Source organism: Diospyros lotus, chromosome 3 (genome assembly GCF_014633365.1).
Source record: "Diospyros lotus cultivar Yz01 chromosome 3, ASM1463336v1, whole genome shotgun sequence".
NCBI lineage: Eukaryota > Viridiplantae > Streptophyta > Magnoliopsida > Ericales > Ebenaceae > Diospyros > Diospyros lotus.
Genome location: NC_068340.1, coordinates 14256507 through 14277826, shown reverse-complemented (window position 1 = coordinate 14277826; position 21320 = coordinate 14256507). Strand labels below are relative to the sequence as shown.

Below are 21320 nucleotides of genomic sequence, written 5' to 3'. Positions count from 1 at the left end.
GAGCCTCTCTCCAAAACCCTCCCAGTGGTGCAAGATCAAGTCAAAGAATCCTCCAAGATTCCTCAAAGATGCCTTCGAAATTCCTACCTAAAAACATAGACAAAGTACCACGTGTCAACCTCCTCCTCTTCTATAAATAGAGGAGGCGTCTCCTTACTCAGGTATGCCCATTCTAATACTAAACTCTCTCATTGCGCTCTAGCATTCTCAAGAGACTGATATAGGCATCGAAAGGTCTACGCGAGATACTCAACCGCACCCCTAACTAGCTTCTGTCTTAGCATGTCTCTCAATCATTTAGAACCTTGTTGGTCATTTTGAACGCAGTCTGTTATTTTAAATCCACTCGATCATTTTGTACCCACTCGATCATCTTAAACCCACCAAATCATTTGGAGGTCTCAAGTTTACTTGCACCCAGACTTGGAGGTCTCAATATCACTTGCACCCAAACTACCCAAACTTTGAGATCTCTATATCACTTAGGCCCAAACTTGGAGGTCTTAAGATCACTTGAACCACCGCCCCCCATACAACACCTTGAACCCATTGAAGCTCACGCATCTCACTCCCACATTAAAAATGTATTATTGTAATCAAGCAATAACACCATCAAATAAAAGTCATGTATATTAAAAGGATTTTAAAAATATTTATTAATACATGGGACATTGTAGGAAAATAAGTTATTCATCAATTGAACAAGTCAAGACAAAAAAAAAAAAAAAAACCTGAAGTCCACAAAGCTTTTATTTTGTTTTTAAATTAGATTTTCTCGCTACAAAGCGCCGGAAAAACCAATATCAGAATTTGAATATGGCAGCACCACTTGAAGGCTTTGAAGCAAATACATAGAGAGGGAAATCATTCTTCTCGATCACCCCTTTGCTGATTCTCGATTGATAAAATTGTTCCTGATGCAGAAAAAGATCAAACCTCATTATTAGCAACCTATATTTATTGCGGACAACTAGTTTCAAAATGGGTAAGATCTTCTTGACCAACTTGCTAAAGAAATCAGTGAGGCGACGTGATCAAATTACAATTTTATCTCTACTTGTTTGGTATTCATTAAACGCAAATAGCAATTTTACTCGTTGTCTCACTCACTCAGATTGCAACTTCATCAAAAACATCAGTGTCCGTTCAAAAACAGAGAAATAAATGCTTACCTTGAGGTTAAGAATGAACTCAGGTACAATTGATTCTTTCACTAAAGCGACTGCACAACCACCCCATCCAGCTCCTGTAAGCCGCGCCCCCAGAGCTCCGCTATCCCGACAAACTTTTACGAGTTCTTCTAACTCAGGGCAGCTAATGGAAGGAACAAGAGAAAATATCAAATACTTGACCGTAGTGCATGGGACAATTTGTTCAATAGCAGATGTTATATGTACATGCCATGAGCTACAATTATCATGGCATTGAATAGATCACATGTAGAGTTTTGAGGCATAAACGTGATCTTTTATGCCACTATTAAAGGCAGTTTGGGTTCATTTAGTGCATGCAAATTTGGGAATCTGGACAAACCTGCATTCGTACAAAACACTGCAGCTATAATGGCTTCCATTCATAAGGTCACCAAGCTTCTTCAAGATCTCCTCTTCACTGAAATAACAATGCATTGGAAGTTAAATCAAGGAAACTAGAACTTGGTAATAGTCTTCACTTGCTTCTTTGACCATAATAATGCAAGGTTCCCAGAGTAGGTTTTTTAATTTGTAAAGAATAAAAAGTCGCACTTTTAGAAAGGAATAAAAAGCCACATAAACCGCTCTGAAGTGATGCAGCAATTTAGTTCCACTTCCCTGGACCATTGAAGAAAGCCTTCAAACCATTTGAAAGGCTGAAGAAGAACGAAACCTCACAAAAGAATTGTGATGGGGGACTTATGGTTTGGGCACTTGCCTACAGTATTACCTAGTTTGATGCTGTCAATGCAGGGAATGTTGGGATAGAAGTACACAACCAGAGGTATAACTCATAGGAAGTAGCATTAAGCCCTTTTGTTTCTCAGCTACTAAATTGTGCTGAATAAACAAATAATTAAAAAAAAAAGTATCTAATTAACTATTCTGAATACCCAATTACAATATTGGATTTTCTGGCTTAGGCTATTGAACAAGCCCTTTTACATTTCAATCAAACTGTGCCAGGTGTTCTTAGCCCTTTTAAGTTGGATGGAAGTACTTTGTTTGCAACAAAGTAGTCTTGGCAATCCAGCGGTTGGTCATATTCCACCCAAGTGCTCCAATTGAGAGTAGGGAGGGTGGTCCGGCATGTTCTAAGAACACAGCAGATTTCGGTGAGAGAGTATGCCATAGGTGTCACCTAGCAGCCTAAATTTTTGCGATGGATGATAAATGCATGGCCTGTGACACCTGGCACTTGTTTTGGTAAAATCTACTACAAATGCTCAAATATTGATAGCATAAACATATTGCTAATTTCTGATACCGATTTGAACTGAACCTTGAGTTTGATGAGACAGTGTCCTTGAAAGCATGTACACGCTTGGCTTCAGAATAGACATGAGACGCTCTCTGGAAATCAAATGTTAAAATAAGTGAGCCCTCAGGAAAATCCAAAAATTAAAGTAAGTGATGAACACCAATGACATATGAAGAAGCCTGGATATAAGAATCCCCGTGGAGAATGAGTTTGAAGGTAATTTCGAGATGGTGGTCAATCCACCAACCAATAGTAGGCAAAGGTTCCAATACATCCGGAACTCAAAAGAGCTGGCTATGAAGTTCCATCGGTGCTCATGAGCTATATTAATCAATGATATTATTGGTGGAAACCATTTTCAAGTATTTTCAGATATATGCTAAAAATGCATGGAAATACTAAGCTATACCAAGGTAGTAATATCCATAAGATAAATAGGACATAAAAAGAAAACATAGACAGAACTAAAAATTGTCGCAAAACCACATCAGAAACAATGCAGGTTGTGCATACAAGGTAATCTCCATTAAACTGGCTCCTCCTACTGCCACATTTAATCCAGGATTTAAAAGCAAGAAAATTGGGAACTAGTCACCTATAAGCAATTTCTACTGTAATCAACAAAAATAAAAACGGAGACCAAACTGCAACCAATATTTACGTGTTTAAATTATAACTCAATTCTTGAAGTTGGAATAAAGGCTACTGGAAAAAAATTACCTGGAATAATTTATAGTGTCTGGCAGCTTTTAGAACATCTAAAGAAGTTGGGGAATTGGCAAAGATTGATCGCAGGTCTGCTTCTGTAATTTTCTCAATGTCTTCAGCTGTATATGGTTCTTCACTCAAAAGTTCCTGTGGAAATTACACAAGCTACTCTAACCAGATGTACATGGGTGGATACAAAAGTTTTTTGTTTACTTTGGGAAAACCATAAGTTCCCCATAGATGAAATGGTCCAAAATTTGTCATCATAAAAACCATTTACTGAGGGCAATTGTAAGAACCTCTAATGGTGTTACCAAAAACAGACGCATCACTCCCCCCCCCCCCCCCCCCCCCCCCCCCCCCAAAGTGGGGCATCAAGGGGGGATGCCAGTGATAGGGCGTAATCTAAAAAAAAAAAAAAAACAGACGCATCGTTTAAAAACCAATAAACAAATGATGAAGACCCCTTTTCTCCAAGAACTTGTTAGAAGTCTTAATTATTTATCCATTGGCTTTTATTGATGTATCTACTTTTTAAGGCCTGCTGTGGAAAAAAAAAAATGATACCTTGACAGCAAGGACAGGGTCAGTGGATCCATGAGTGCCAGCAAATGCTACACACATTTCTTCAACATCAGAAAGAGTTTTCACTTTGGATGTCGCCTCTTCAGGTTTCATTCCAAGCTTTATACCAAGTACAATCTGCAGAAGCATCCAAATTAACTAGTACAGATATTTAACAGGAAAAAACTCAAAGCATTTGAAAGTCTGTCTATCCATATTCCCTGTCAGTAGAAAAAAGCAGAGATTGAAAACTCTACGAGGAGACTGAAAACTCTTACATTTTTGTATTACAAGTTTTAGGCCTTCAAACTTGATAACTAATACATGAATGCACAAACCTGAATTGTGGGCATAGAAATCTTGATTTTGCATTCTGAATTTAGAAACTAATATAACATTTCAAGTAATTAAAACCCCACACTTCCAGGCCAGAGTCCCAAATTTTCAAGCCAAAGTTCCAAACTTTTAAGATGTTTCCCCTTCCATGGGCACAAGCATAAGAGAAACCATGACTAGAGATTATCAAGTGAACAAATTCTGGAAGGGCTGTGACAGATCCTGTAAGTCTCCATGTCCAAAGATGGAATTAAGGGAAAATCAACAAAAAGTTGACAAGAGAAGAGCTACACAAGACAAGACATAGAAAGACAGGCAGAGAGTAGTTAATAACAGAATAGTGAAGACATAAGGAAAGTGGCATAGCAATGCATGTCCTTCATATAAATTTGCACTGGAGCTTAATTTATACAGTATAACTTTTAGATGTAAAACTAGGAGAAGGTCAATAGATTAATGTTTTTTTGGCCATTTTGCTAGAAACTGCAAAGGAATTAGCTATTATCCAACTACTGAAAAAGAAATCGAACTTACAGCAGCAAGCCGGCATTCAACAACTCGGTTATTGTAATTCGTAGCAGCAGTGATTGCTTTCTGAGATTCGGCCAATGAATGAGCTATTACAAAAGACCCACCAGCAGGAAGTTGCACATCAGTTGCTTGAATAGGATTGAAATCAATCAGTTCAGCGAAACCAGATTGAGCCATGACAGAGATAGCCTACAATGTGAATCAAGAGAAAGGTTGTATGTCATAGACAATGTCACCAAAACAAAACAAACATAAAGTTGTTTGGTGAGAATAAACATAACCAGTGTGCTGGAGAACTATAACTGAAATTATGCTAAAAGTAGCAGCCAACTTCGCAAATCATTCTTCATTAGATGAACAGGAAATAGCAAGTTGCAACACAGAGAAAAATATGCTTTATAAGGACTGGACAATATTCTGCAACCCTCTCCCCCCCCCCACACACACACAAGGTCTCAAGGAGGATATGTAACCTGGTCCATTCCACCAGACTGCGTCCCAATGTGTTTTTCACATTCACATGTAAGTTGAGCAAGATCTTTCTGCAGAAAAGAGAACAGTATTAAAACCAGTAAAAGAAGAGATATAAGATTTAATATTTAACCATGCAGATAGTTTACTATTTTTATCATTAGAAGTTTTCTGTTAATTAATAATCTTCATCTACCACATGTGTAACACCCCAATTCCCGGGAGCGTTAGGTAACGTAAGATTCCGGGGATATAAAATTTTGTTCTAAATAAACAACAGAAACCCAACACAAACACCTTTCCCCGAAGATCTCGTTACACATTCTCAGTATATCAATTATGTGTTAGATATAAGCCCTTAAGACTAGTTCTAGTGACACAATAGGGCTTGATCTTGTAATTCTTTAAACCTTATTTAATGGCAAGTTTTATGTTTAATTGAAATTGCAATATGATTTAAATTGAACATACAAATATCCTTTAGTATAATAAGGAGTGGATACCATTCTTAATTGTTAAGAATAATCGAGACGGATAATCCACAATACGTTATACTATAAATATGTTCCTGGCCATAGAGTTCCTAACTTGGATAATTAGTAACTCGCAAAGGCTGGCACATCGTCTTCCTCCTTGTTCAGTATAAGATACAGAAAGATAAGATTAGTGGGTCTCGTACCACTTTGTATAAAATACAGAAGAAAGACGAGTGGGTGCTCGTTATAGGAACGAGTTCACTGAACGGGACTATTAATATTGAATCACATGGGTTTTATCTCACGGGTCAATGATTTAATATTAACTACGGATTTGCATTAGTCCTTAGACCTGAGATGACATGGATATCTGTGTGTTAGTGGATTAGGATATCAGCGATATTATATGGTTGTCCTAATCAGGGATAGCCGTACGTATCTATGTGCCTAGTTCAGTGACACACGAGGTATGTGTGCATCAGACATGGAATCTATCATCTCGAGATATACGAGGAAGATATCCTATGCGATCCAGTGATCACTTGACGATAAATCCTTGGCCGAGGTAATATGATGACGGAATTTGGATTCCGTAGAGGTTGTGTCATATTAGTCAAGTGTGATTATTGGATTTGGTCATACGACGAGATCGAGAGATTTGACCTACTGACCGTGATCTCATATCTCGTCGGGATATAGTATGATAGAGGGACTGTATTCCAGGACACCGTAATGTAAGGTTCACATTCCCGCTTCACATTAAATTGGATAATCATGACATATTGCTAGATGTCACTCGTGATTTACGAGAATTAATAATTGATTAATTCTCGTTGCCAATTTAATTGTGAACCCAGAAAGTCCCACCCAATAGAAATCGTTTTAAAAGAAAAATGGGGCAAATTTAGTAATTATGGAATTACTAAATTATAAATGCAATTATTTAAGAAATAAGAATAATTAAATAAGTAATATGATTATTTATTTAATTATTAATTTGGTTTGGGCTTTTTGCTAGCACCTAAAGCCCGGCCCAATAGCATTTAGAGTTTTAGAGTTTCTTGTCTATAAATATAACATTAAACCCAAAATCCAATCGATCAACCAGTTGAATCAAAACGGAAATTTTAGAGAAAATTTCCGAATCCCTTTTTCTCTCAAGTCTATTGAAGTCTTGACGATTTCGGGTGGACCGACTCGGCATCTCACGTGTGGGAGATATCAGGCGGGTTATCGGCAACGAAATCAGATTTCGTTTCGAGGTAACTTTTCGTTTTATGTCTTCGATTTAACCGTAAGATTTGAAAAACGTGATACCAATAAAATCAGATTTTATTTTCCGCTGCGTATGATCAGATCAATGTTTTCTAACATTATGAACTATCAATAAACTAAGACAGGTTCACCAATTCAAATGCGGAAGCCAGATCGAAACCTTAACAAGTCATAACCGAAACCACTTTATTTATAATATAAAGTTGCACCATCGTTTACATGACGTTTTTAAAATAAACAACATAACTAAAAGGACATAACATAAAACATCCTCTATCGCCGTCATCCCTTGGCAATTCCTTTTCCTTTCGCACCGCTGCCTTCACCTGGAACGTTTAAATATTCCAGGGACATAGTCTAAATTAGATGCTGAATCATCTAAGTGAGAGTTCAAAATCACATTTTTCATGAATGAATGCAAGACATGAAATAAACCAATACACCCGGTAAGCCCTAGCCCAAGAAAATCCCACGCGCTTAACCCTACCACGGGAAAATAGCAATCTCTCAAAAAGCTATGCGACCATACCGACTCGACGACACGACGATGCGACGCGATTCTAGCTTAAATGGGGCTGCCAACGCATCTCACTAGAATACGTTCCCACCTTAAGCATCCAGGAACCACCATACAATCCCAACTCCCAAAATTTCACATGGACCACCTAGTCATCCTAGTGCAGCTTCCCTGGCCAAACAGTCTGGCACGAAAATCAAGGCGGCTATCCTGACATGCTCACCAGCATCAGATACCCCTATTATTCCGTTACGCCCGTAGAGAATTACGGCTATACTATCCAAACAACATCCTAGGCTGACATCCCATATGAACAACACAGTATGGACCACCTAGTCGTCCTAGTGCAAATTCCCTGACCAAACGGTCCGGCACGGAAACCAATGCGACTATCCTAACATGCACACCAGTATCAGATACCCCTATTATTCCGTCACGCCCTTGGAGAATTTTGGCTACACTATCCAGACAACACCTTAGGCTGACATTCCATACGTACACACAAAACTCAAGACAATGCCACATTTCACAATTCAATGCATCATATAAACAACATTTTATAAAATGCAATGCACCAGTTCAAAACGTTTAGGGATGAACCTCCCTCATAAAAACCAACCGTCACCGGTTACCATTTCAATGCACAAAACCATTTTACATGAAATCACACGCATGTTCAGATAGAACAAGTATAATAAATCAAGTTTTGGGAACGAACACTCACCTTGAATGAAACTCAGAACACTTCGAATCTTGTGCCCAACCTCGATTTTCGTGCAACGCCTCAAGTCTTTTAACCAAACCACCTCCTTACACATCCTCATGCGCTGTCCAAGTGCTCTGCGCGTGTAATGCTTCGCGTATGCTTAAAAGCCCTCTATCCATTAAACCCGAAACACTCTTGTCTAGCATGAACTTCTCACAATTTCGAATGAGAAACCTTTGATTATGAACCCCTATTTATAGGTTTTGGAAACTTAGCCACCAAGAAACATATATTCTGCAATCATTTCAAATCTTCCAAAATCTTTTACAATCATTCTAAATCTTCTAAAGATCTTCTGCAATCATTGTAAATCTTCCAAGATATTCTGCAATCATTATAAATCTCTCAAGATATTATATAATCATTACCAAATCTTCTAAAATATTCTGCAATCACTACCAAATCTTCCAAGATATTATATAATCATTACCAAATCTTCTAAAATATTCCGCAATCACTACCAAATCTTCCAAGATATTATATAATCATTACCAAATCTTCTAAGATATTCTGCAATCATTGTTATCCGAATCATATCTTATCCAAATCAATTCATATCCAATCAAATCTTATCCAAATCTTATCTTATCCAATCAAATCTTATCAAATCTTGTCTAAATCTTATCCTTAAAGTCATCATGAGCCTTCATCTTATCTTTAATGTCATCATGACACTTCATCTTTATCTCTAAAGTTGAGACTTTTTCTAAATCTCTCAAATGCCCCTAATAAAAATGTTTCAATAATTACACTTTGGCCCAAACTTTTGGATAATTGCACTTAGACCCTTTTCAACATGGTCCTCGGACTAATTTTTAATTGCATTTTATTCCCTGAAAAATGGACTAATTATGCTAATATCCCTAATTTTTAGGTAAATTACACTTTTACCCGAACCTCAAAAATTACGATTTTGCCCCTGGCTCAGAATTTAAACTTTTATCTCCAAACATCTACAATCCCTTAAAACATCATATTTTCTCAAGTATTTGAATCTAAAAATCTCGAGTATTACATCCCTTACGATCATTCGGTTTTCTCAACCTGGTAGATAGCTATACCGGAAACTGTTCCCGATCCAACTTCTTTTGATGCCTAAAATCAAAACTCGTATTACTTGTCATTACCGTACTATTTTCCTTAAAAATCTAAGGTTCAGGGTACTCCCTCCGGTCGATTCGAAAATTAGTTAACTAAATTCTCAAATTGATTTTCAGTTCATTGAACTTACTTAACACTTTGCAACATGGGGTATTACAACATGTGAAACATAGGCATCACAAAGATAGAGAGAATGTGAAGGCAGAAATGCAAAATGTAGGAATTAAGTGAAGTTATAAGGAAATACTGGTTCAGCACCATATACTTTCAATGTATTTAATACTGGTTCATTCAAAATAACTATGCCTCAATATCCATCACATTTATTCAACCTAGTAGACAAACAAATAAAGATATCTTCAGCAAAAAATAGTTTTCCACATAACTGGAGTTAACATTGAAGGTAAATCAAAAACAAAAATATAAATATACATATATATCATACTGAATACAATAAACAATTTTTTCTTGGAACAAAGTTTGAGAAAAAGATATAAAAACATACAATATTCCTGGGAATTGAACTGCTTTGTGTACATAAAATTTCCAAAGCTTATATGTCAATCTATATCTGGAGGCACAAATAAATGTTTGAAGTACCTTTGGGAAATTCAAATCAAATGCAGCCATTATAGCAATTGTGGAAGAGCAAACAAAAGCAGCAGAGCTTGATAATCCAGACCCTGCATGAAAAATATGCAATTCAGGTTTAGAACATTGTCCACAAAATATTATAATAATTTTTATATAATCAAACCATTCTCGCAATGATGAAATTCCAGATATATTTCTAGGATTTCAACCTGTTGGAACTGTTCCATCAATCATGACATCAAGTGAAACTGGTAGGCCAACATCCAGTCCTTCTGCTTTAGCATACTCATAGAAGCCCTTATACCTGCAGAACATGTACCATCAGATTCCCAGAAAATAGCAACAATAACCAAAAGTATTGCAGTCTGCAGTTCAAAAGAAACAATTATGCTTTTTAACTTCATTTATTATGCATCACATGTACTTCGGCGCTGCAACACCATTGCTTTATGTGTATAGTAGACTGATTCTTTCCTCACATCAAATCAGATGAATACCTAATAGAAACTCTCGAATTCTGGCCAAGTTAGTGAATTAGTTATTAAATTTTGTTGGGTGGCAGATTGTGAATGACCAATGCCTGCTTTAAGTTATCATGGTTAATAAGGCAATATATATCTAGCAACTGTGGCAGTACATTTTATGTTAAAGCTGGCTATGAGAAATTTTAACTCCATCACACAGTTATTTCATCTTATACCCAGAAAAGCATGCAGCTACATGCAGATGGAGAACAAGCTCCAAAAATAAATGTATGCCCTGATTAATCCTCAACCACCACACTCCATTCTCTCTCTTGTTTCAACCTCAATTGCATCTTGAAGGACTCTAGGAGGTTTTTTTTTCCTTTATTTCTTCCTTTTTTCCCCCTTTCTTTCCAGGCTAGCTTCATCCCTGACTGCTAGTTTTATTCCAGTTCATGGTCATTTAAGGTAAGGATAGCGTTATGGAACAGAAAAGATTGTGAGTTGTCACTTAATGAGATAGCAAGTGCTATATAACCCAGCATTGTGAAACAGGTTTGATTCACTAGAATCAACCCCTTCACACGAATTTGTATCAAGGATGCCTATTATTATCTCTTCCAGACCCTAGCACCTTTATGGCAGTGCTGAGCTGATTCAACCCCAAATGATATAACTTGTTATGATGAAACAAGAAAACACTTACCATACAAATTTATTTCAAAACTATGATCACTAAGTAACGAAGTCTGTGGGACAGAGATTGAAGGAGACCAAATAACATGAATCATGGTCTGCTAGAAGATTCCTTTTCTCAAACTTTTAGGGATTTCTTTTTCTATTTGATTAGAGTTTGTCTAGTTTAAATCTCCAATTCAGATAACAGCAAATAGCACATATGTGAAGCACTGCAAGGAATATCCAAAATTGGATATTGAAGTGAGTATTTTGAATTTCCTCCCTCTCTCTTTTCTCATTTGATCCTGTATCTTTTCTTCTTTTTTGTTCCATTACCTGGTTTCTGCTTCTTTTACTTCTGTCTTAGTAGATGTCCCTCCCTCCCTCCTCCCATATTCTATTTGTTTCCCATTTTGTTTCATTATCTGGTTTTCTGCTTCTTTTAGTTCTCTTGGTGGATATCGCTCCAACTCTTCTCTTCTCCTTCCATTTTCTTCTCTCTCCTTCACTTCTCTGCACATTGATCTCTTTCCTAGCATTGATTCACCACTAATTCTTCTCTAAGGGTTCTACTCAAAGTCTCAAAGAATTAGGAATTGAAGTTAGGACTTGGGAGTTTATATAGGTTTTCCCAAAAATTTTGGGATTTTTTTTACTGGTTTATTTCTACTCGTGTTTTAATTTCCTATTTGAATTTTAGCAGTAAGAGGCATGTTTAGGACTTAATTTGAACATAATATGGATTTGCTTCCTTTTCTTCAACTTGTCTGCTTCTCTCCTCTCTCTCTTTCTGCCCCTTTTTTGATGCAATTTTCCTCCTACTTCTGTCTTAGCAAATACCTCCTTAACTCTATTTTCTTTATTCTGTTCTAATGTCATCTCTTTTATAGTGACTCATTCTTGTCCACTAATCCTAACACTGACCCAGTAACTTAAGCAAAATAGCCAAGAGTTAGGTTTGGCAACTCACCCGCAGATGAAATAATGACCCCATCTATGATTCTTCAGGTCAATTTCCTGCAAATGAAAAAGTTCAAGCAGCTTTTTTTACAATTATTCAAGTAATAAGAATAAAGAAGAAAAACTCCATAAGAGGGAAGTAAGATGATTCCATATGATAAAGTAAGCAAAGCAATAAGGGTAACAAATTCATGAGACCGGATCTCCTCATAACAAAGGAATGTTAATATGTCCCTTCAGCCCTCTCTTTTCAATCTACGTTTATCTTTGTAAAAGGTGTGTGTATATGTATATATATAGAGAGAGAGAGGGGGGGTGCAGAGACAGAGACTGATTGCATAAATGCACTCAAGAAAATTATATCAGTATACAAAGTAAAACATTTTCTGCTGAGAATCATGACAAAACCTTCAATTCTCCTTTCAGCAACAAGAATCATGCCCATATCATATTAGTCAAAACTTGATTAGAAAGAAAAAAGCAGGAGAGAAGAATTGAAAATGAGATGGTCAAGCAACTTTGACTGCACTATGCATCCTATTGTCCACATAAGATAACCAGTCAACAAATTACAAACATGAAAGCATTCCTTCTGCAGATTGCAACAAATGGATGGGCGTAAAATAATTGATCCTACATATTAAGGACATGCAACTACTTTATATTGGTTTTAACCTGTCTAAGTCACCATCAATATTGCAGATATGTTGTCTCTACCATGAAGGAATCTCGAGTAACTGCAGTGTACTTCTTCTTCATCTTTAGCCATACACTCCATCTTCTTCCATTTATTTGTTTAAGTTTAGCTTATTTCCCATTTACATAGCAAACAAAGGGGCTATGGACTCTGTAGTGCATCCCCTAGCTATGCGGTCAGTCAAGCATGAGAAAGTCCAAATACACCTCTGAAAATCTAAGGTTCCAGTCATCTTGAATACTTAACCAAGAGCCCTGAAGTTTCATGGAAGAAAGTAACGCCGGTATCATGAAATCTGATTGACTTGTGTTTCTATCTTTCCCAAGTTTCATTACACTATCACACGACACCAAATGATTATATAATCCAAGAAACTAAGGGAACTGTTCAAGTAATCAAAATACCCTACCCAGCGATTACACTACTTAGACATTAATTCTATGAACTTCAAGAACCACGATTACAAAATCCTTGTAGAAGAAAGGTATGTCATTCCACGCATGCAATCAAATTAGCATCCAAGAGAAGGGCAAAAAATCAAGAGGCAAAACAACACAGTACAGCACCTGGTCTGGGTCAGCAGGATAAGTACAGACTGAGTACTTCTCACTAACATTGGCAATCACAAGACGCTTTTCATTGGACTCCTCGACACCGTGCTTCCGGATGGCAACAATAGTGTCCTGCCGTATCGCCATCGGCAGAACCGAGTAGCCCTCATAGTCGATGTGTTCCCCAATCAAATTCACTCGCCCTGCACCACATGCACATACGTCTCTCCGTAAATTAAATACACATACTTATGAAACCCCAATTTTCTACAGATATGTCTCAATTTGTCTACATCAAGTTATGTATATGTACTGCATAACCCATCGAATATGTATATGTATATATACACATACACTGCACATGTAGGTAGGTATTTCTATTTACATTCATACGCAGTAGTGCTGTACATGTAATTCTGCTATGTATATATGGAGATTCATAGCAAGGAGGACCTGGAGATCGAGCATAGACGTCGGGAGCGTGGCCAAAAACTTCAATAAACTTGGACTTCAAATTATTGAACCGGAGCTGAGCTTCTTCCAATTGGGAACCGTCCCCGTAGACTGGTTCAAGAATGGAGTAAACCGGGACAGGAAGCTGTTCGTGTCTCGCCATCTTTGAGCGAAGAACTGAACTGAGTTCCAGAAATTGCTTCGCTTCGATTGGATATCGATTGATACAGCAACGGCGAGCGTTGGTATGTACGTACTTGAAAAATTGATTTCGCTTATTTCCCGTTCGGATTGACCAAACCCGTTTTTATTTAGAGTTTGGACTTCGGGCTGACGATAATTCTGCCAATCCGAGAGAGACGCGTAGCCATGAACAGAAAATTACGATTTTTTGTTATTTTATCTAATCTATTAGAAAATAATACAAAAAAAAGAATGAACCGCAAGTTTCGTAGATAATTAGTTAATGCTACGATCATGCGTTTATCCAACATTTATTTATCTTTAATAAAATTATTACAGTTATTTATTCTTTGCGTTATCTATCTATATATATATATATATATGAGTTATAGAAGCAAACCTTTATCTTCTGGTATTAAATTATGAGTTATTGTTAATAATTTATTTTTTAAAAATATTAAAATTAAATTTCAATTTATGATCTTTAAATAATAATTAATCTTTTAAATAAATTTACTGTTATATTGAGAATCATTTTATTTAAAATTTCACCCCAAAAAATTAAAAAAATAACCTATATAGCTATCAAATGCAATTATTTAATAAAATTTTATTTAAATTCTTTTTTTTCCAACATGCATAGGCATAGTATGAACCACCTCTATGTGAAAATTATAAAAACCTCTCCTTGCATTATGCTTCCATAAAGTTTTACTAAATTACAAGGTACCTCTCTTATATATAAAAATTTACACTAACCTCCCGTCTTTTAAATAAATTTTGAAGAATACATTTAAAATCTTAAATAACAAGGATATCTCTCTAACATAAATCTAACCATATGGGGTAAATTGACACAAATAAGAGTCAACATAGTTTTTGAAAAATATGTAATCTTTTTTTTAACAAGATTGAAGAGCTTCATTAATATTGTCTTTTTTTTTTATTCATTTGGGGTGTTTAAAATTCGTCCGACTAATCTTCAGGACGAGTGACCTTCCTCCTTGATGTATGTTTTAGATAAATTCATATATGGACACACTCTATACATATTTAGAATTAGATATTCAATACAATTTATGTGAAATTTGCCTTCCAACCTTATTGCTGTCTTCTAATAATAATTCTGCCTTTCAAATTGACGTACTGATTCAAATCTCAATATTTGATGCGAATCTTCAAATACTTTAGTTAGATGCTTTTGGGGGTTATTTTATTTTATTTTTTTCTTATATCAAGGCTCAGTGGCTATTGATATATTATTCTAATGGCAAGTTCTTCTCTACCATGCATTTACTGGGGAATAAGTACAAAACTTAGTTAGAATTATTAAAATATTTACTTTTCATTGACATTGCTATTAATTTTACTGGACATACTTAAAGTATTTTTAAGCTAACATTAACAAAGACTTATGCACATTATCCCAAATAATCAATCTCCCTCCTTTTCCGTCTTAAAGTAGTGCAATCTATAATAAAATTTCAAAATACCAGCCACCAAAGGCTCATTACTAATATTTAGGTCCTCAGACCATTAGATTTTTTATTCAACTTATGTTATATCCACAATTTTTTAAGGTTCTTTTTAATTTTAATTATTGGGTTTATTTCATTTTTATTTAATGTAATTTAATGATTTATAATTTAATGTTTCAATGGGTTATATTTAACTAAATAACTAATATGTAATTGATTGATGAATAAAACATACCTATTAAAAAAATTAGGGTTTAGACAAGCACACATATCAACTTGCATGACACAATAAATGAATACGGAAATACTATGCTCACAAATAAATTAATTTTGACAAACAATTCTTATAAATTGGCGTGACACACAATTTTTAATAATTTTATTTAAATTTATAATGATCATATTTAAAATTAACAATAAATCTACACATTATTATAAACTATTGTTAATTTTAACTAGAATTATTATGAATTTATCTGCTTATTAAATTTATTTGTAGACATAGCATTTTTCAAATGAACAAGTGGGGTTCTTTAATAGGATCAGTCATTAATTTATTCAATGGTTTTTGTTTGTTTTTTTTTAAATACATAATCATTTAACTATTTTCACTACATTTTTGTTTTAATTTTTAGTTTTTATTTTTAAAGTTTACATAAACGAAAACAAAAAGTTTTGTTAGATTAGTTATTTTTATTTTCAAAATTTTGAACACACAAAAAAAAATACCCTCATTTTCTATTTTTGTTTCTATTTTCGGTTAACGTTTCACTTATATTGATGGTCAATAATAACTATCAATTTGCTTTTCACTAGATATATCAAATGAGTTATCAAATGAGTTGGCTTAGCTTGACTCGGGCAAATCAATAGCTTTACTAGCCAGACTAATCCAACAACCTATGCAAACTTATCTTATTTTAATATTTTTTAACTTTAAAATAAATTTTAACTTAAAATTAAAATCAATATATTTTGTATATTTGACTCAATTTAGTTTTTTAGTTACAAAATGGTAGTAAAATAATTATGTTTTAACTGTGTTGTAGTCATTCCTTCAATGGAGATTTCCTCAAAGAAGTGTTGGATGAGGAAAAGGAGTTCCATTGGCAAAAAGAGCAAAATGGGCCAAGTCCCAAAGAGTTTATCATCATCATCATCATCATCGTAGATGACCTTTCAGGCACCCATCCTGGCATCACGAATGGGCCTCTAGGGCATCTACATAGGTATCCGCGGATGACCTTTTAGTCTCTCAAGCACCTGGTCAAGCCTCCAATGACCCTTTGGGTCACCTAAAAACCTGATCTCACCCCTCATCACCTCATTGTAACAAGGCTAGCCTCCAAAGGCTTTCCTTCCTTTGAGGATCTTTTCCCCGTATAGGAGAGGGGTTTCTCACCTAAGTTCTTCCGAACATGCCTAACCCTAGGACAACCACGTGCACTCTAGGGCATCTAAACATACTTACGGCTAGAAAAGTCTTGCATTGCACAATGTACGTGTGCCACGTGTCCCATTCACAGTTAATGCCTATAAATACCCATTGACCCTTTAACTTCAAGAATCCTTCTCCTCAATTTTTAGACTTTCAAGCAGGTCATCTGCATGCTCATCCATGACTTATTGTGAACATCATTCGATCACGTCTTCATGCACTTCATCCTTTCACCTTACTAGATCATCTGTGCATACATCACCCACAAACTTCATCTGCACAACATACTACATACTACTACATCTTTTTTCTCCCCATGGCAACGCCATCTGACTTAGGCATTAGAGGGCCCACATGGTAGAAATCCTCTCATGCCTTTTAGTCGCCTTCCATCTTGCAGTGCACATTTTTAGAGACTTTATCGATAGGTATACTGAAGACGTCATCTACAAATTCCTTAAAAGCACCACCTAGAGTCACCCGTAGGGTTCATTCACGGCTATCGCCTAGAGGTTCTTCCAAAACCTTTTGCCAAAGACTCATCTACGGGCCTCATCCCTGAAAGCCACCCATAGCCTTGTATATCTCTTTTGCTTACTTCATTTGTTGCTTCATTGGACAAATGGTCGAGCTACACGATTGTTAGTCTTTTTTGGTTGTTGATCCTTTCTGGCTAGCCCTTGCCCTTCTTGACTGGCCCTGTCAACTAATTGTTAAGCTTCATGACAAATAAATTTCAATTGTTGTAGTTAGGCAACAAAAATGTGGTACCATCTGTGGGAACAAACAAAACGTCAAATCATATGGTGAGAAAGATAAAGTCCACTCATACCAAAAAATCTTTGTGGCTAAGATAAAAGGTGCTTACGGTCCTGAAAAGTCTTCTAGAATGCTCTGCTGGATCTCTCAGGGATCACCTCCGTGCATCCTCTTTTAAGCGCCTCCCAATGGATCATATGGCAAATCCTCTTGAAGAAATACTTAGGGAGCCAATAACATAATCGTGGGTGGCCCCACACAATTTTTTGAACCAAATTTTCTCAACATCTAGTCAATACATGGACTCCAAGGGAAATCCTTCTCTCTCGTGGATCATATGGTAAATCCCCTTGAAGAAATACTTGGGGAGCCAATAACATAATCATGGGTGCCCCCACATGATTTTCCCAACCAAATTTTCTCAGCATCTAGTCAATACATGGACTCCAAGGGCAATCCTTCTCTCTCGTGGATCATATGGTAAATCCCCTTGAAGAAATACCTGGGGAGCCAATAACATAATCGTGGGTGCCCCCACACGATTTTCCCAACCAAATTTTCTCAACATCTAGTCAATACATGGACTCCAAGGGTAATCTTAATCTCTCATGGAATATCGAGAACCCAAAGAGAAATATGACGCCTTAAGGAGGAAACATGAAGAAAACGCTAGGATATCTCATGCTTTTTACAAGACTCTTTCCCTACTATTATGCTTCTTACAAGACTTTTTTCCTAGTATTATACAACCCTTCCTAGAAATGCAATTGGCCTTGGGAGAGGCATATTACTCCAGTCCAGTAGAAAGACACCTCATGATCTAGTTCCCCCTGAAGCCAGATACATGATGAGGCAAAGAAAAATAACAAAAGCTGTAAACCAATAAAAAGGTACCTTACACGGATAAGATTATGCCTTATAAATCACTCTAAGGTTTTAAGTCAAAATGATCGTCAAGGAAAGCCTCGAGTGGGAAATAATTTTCCATACCCGTAACCAAGCTCACCAAGAGGAAATGTCAACTCAAGGCCGACTTGGTGAAATTAATACAACTCTAAAATATGGGCCTACGAAATTGCCTACCTGCTTTGGAAGACGAAATTCTATTTGTCATAGATAGCAATTGGGATCCTTAATGCCCCCTCAATGGGGTGATACTACAACGAACCACACTTGGACTACTGCTATTGTAGGGTGCCCTAAAATTCTCCTAAGTTTCAATGCAATTTTTGAGTGCATTATCTCCCAGACAGTCTCCGAGACGAAAGCCTCCCGGACCCTCGATGGGTCCTCCGAGATTGGCCTAACATGCATTATTTTTGCCCAAGTCCAAGGATAGCCTTTGGGGTATCCTGGACCAAAGTCATCCAATGGCCCGAAGCCTCTTTGGAACCACTTAGAGACAGTCATCGGGGAGCCTCACCCCAAAGACTTCTCCAAGCCCTCCGACCTGATCCAATGGGTCTCCCCGAAAGAGCCTCCTGTCTCAACCATGGGTTCCACCACTTTGCCTATAAATAGGCGCCTCTTTGAAGGCAAATAAACATTTTTGGCAAGTGCTCTTTCAGATTCTCCCTCAGACTATGGTGTTAACTCTCTCGAGCCATTTGTCCGTCACTTTGTTTCTCTAGAACCCATCCAGGAACTTGAATATAACACAAATGCCCCATCAAGACACTGATTATACACATACACTTGCATCATCCCTGTGATATCAGACATACATTTGGACATGTCTCTTAGACCATCGTCTGACTTAGGCACCAAAGAGCCCACATGGGAGAGTCTAGCACGTGCTTTTCTAACTTTCATTTGTGATCGCATGCTAAGTTCTAGGCTAGCTCCCTTGACGAACCGGAAGCCCCTTCTCCCGAAGATCCATCGGGGTCCCTTCCTTTTAACACCCCGAAAGCCCATCTGGGTGGCACATCTGGAAGCCCTTAAGGACCCATCCGGTTCCTGCCTGATCGGGTTCCAACCCTGATCTGTTCCAAATCCATTTGACCTCACTCGTCACATCTTGGACCCTCTACCATGGTGAAGAACTTTATTTTGGTTGATTTCAAGAAAAATAAATTTAATTATTGTAATTAGACAACAACAACTGCTACACACGATCAATGTTGATAAGAGCATTTTATAAAGAGAGATCTCCTCTATCTACTCAGAATTTGCCAAGAGTAGAACAAGGCACTAAAGCAATATCTGGATCACTTTAGGGATGTTATTTTGGAAGTTCTCAAAGTCCATGTTAACATGGCAATTGTAGCACTCTTGTAGGGGACTATTTTCATCCCACTGAAAGAATCTTTAGCAACCAACCAGCACAAATTGTTAACCAATCTCTTATTGCTCCTCAAGCAAAGAAGGAAAAGGCAATAGAGAAAGGTTTGTTGAAGTCAATCTTGGCTTACTTAAAGTAAAGGCTTGGGAGATCGACACAATTACCAAGGCATAGTTCAAAACTTTCACGCCCCTCTTAGAACCTTTCGCTATTGTACTATTTGTTATAAGGCCCACAAGGCTGATCCACTTTCCTCCCCCCCTCCCTGATAAGGGTCAATATTTCCTATATCCTAATGAATTATATCCCTATTTTGGCTTTATATTTATGCTTAAAGTAAATAATTATTCGTATTACATATTATTTCAGGGTGAAGCAAGGAAGTTGGCTTCTACAATTAATTAAGGGCATAATCGAAGACATTAGATTACCCATTTTTATTGCTCAAATTCAAAGGCCAATTATGGAGTCTAGAGGATGTTTCATGTAATACCCTAAAACTTGTAATCTATTTCTATTTAATAAATTAAACGATTTCTCGATTTTCTTTAGGTTCTCAAAGACTTGGGGATTTGTGAGATTCAAGGATCTTTAGGGGACTTAAGGGCAATGGACTTCAAAGTTCATTTAAACCTAACTTTGGATTCCAAAACGATATCAAAAGTGGCTGTGGATTTCAAACCCGAATTAAATTCAATTAATGGACACATGTCACCATATGGATGGAGACACATGGGTAGAAATGATTACATGGACACGTGGCGTAATTTGGATGGAAAATTAAAAGTAATAATTAAACACCAATCTCGAGGGACACGTGGCACCGTAGGATGGAAGCAATGATGAAGGCTCACATCTTGAGGGACACATGTCGTAGTAGGAAGAAAGTAATAATGAAAGCTCATATCTCGAGGACACGTGGCGCCGTAGGATGAAAGCAATCATTACGGCTCAAATCTCCATAACATGTGGCGAAAATTCATTCGTTAAAGGGTTAAAAATGTCATGATAAGGCTCATATCTCAAGAGCCACTTGTCACCATGGGAAGAAAGCAATAATTAGGGTGTAAATCTCAAGTGCCAAGTGTCACCATCTTAGAAAGCCAAGTGTCACAATCCTATGGATTTAAGGGCACTATATAAGAATGCCTTGGGTTGGGTTTTTGGCCACCAAATTAAGGGGGGTAAGTTGCTTATAAAGGAGGGGAAACTCTGCTGTAAAGAAGGGAAGGAAACCCTGCCCGAGTAGGAGCCGAAAGCAAGCCGTTGGAAGGCACGAGCCCCTTGAAATCCGTGCAAAACAGTAACCAAAACTGCAAGGTAAGCTCATCTTCTTTCTGTAACCACGTAGAGGGTTGAAAGAGGAGTCCGTAGGTTCAAACGGCACTCGAATCGGAGTTAAAATGAGAGAGTTATGCCCGTTTTAATTTTCAGGGTCGAAAGTCCGTCTGGCGCGTGAGCCGCACGCGCCCAACAGAGCTGCGCGTCCAGGCGCGTGGCCGACATTGTGGGAGCGCGTGTGGGCGCGTTATAGGTCTTCTTGGCTTGAAATTTCTCATGAAAACTCCTAATTTTAGTAGAT

General features: G+C 37.0%; 1 protein-coding gene across 2 annotated transcripts; it reads right to left on the bottom strand.

Annotated features, from left to right (window-relative positions):
* Nucleotides 1-604: 604 nt before the first annotated feature.
* LOC127798375 (galactokinase-like) lies at nt 605-13890 on the bottom strand. 2 transcript variants are annotated; one of them, XM_052331906.1, is made up of 13 exons: nt 13597-13890; nt 13159-13346; nt 11906-11952; nt 10003-10097; nt 9800-9882; nt 5067-5135; nt 4597-4782; nt 3730-3864; nt 3175-3309; nt 2461-2546; nt 1534-1611; nt 1173-1314; nt 605-914 (listed from the first exon to the last, which is right to left on the bottom strand). In XM_052331906.1, the coding sequence occupies exons 1-13, from the start codon at nt 13757-13759 to the stop codon at nt 804-806; spliced, it is 1518 nt and encodes a 505-aa protein (XP_052187866.1). In that variant the 5' UTR covers nt 13760-13890; the 3' UTR covers nt 605-803. The 2 variants fall into 2 exon arrangements, with proteins under 2 accessions (XP_052187866.1, XP_052187867.1); XM_052331907.1 differs by having other exon boundaries at nt 2476-2546; nt 13597-13889.
* Between the last annotated feature and the right edge of the window lie 7430 nt (nt 13891-21320).

Excerpts from the sequence above, each read along its gene's own strand:
- LOC127798375 (XM_052331906.1), bottom strand. The coding sequence starts at position 13,759 with ATGGCGAGACACGAACAGCTTCCTGTCCCGGTTTACTCCATTCTTGAA. Across the intron at positions 3,310-3,729 it reads ACCCTGTCCTTGCTGTCAAG|GAACTTTTGAGTGAAGAACC; the intron begins GTATCATTTTTT and ends TAATTTCCACAG. Across the intron at positions 915-1,172 it reads AGTTCATTCTTAACCTCAAG|GAACAATTTTATCAATCGAG; the intron begins GTAAGCATTTAT and ends TTTCTGCATCAG.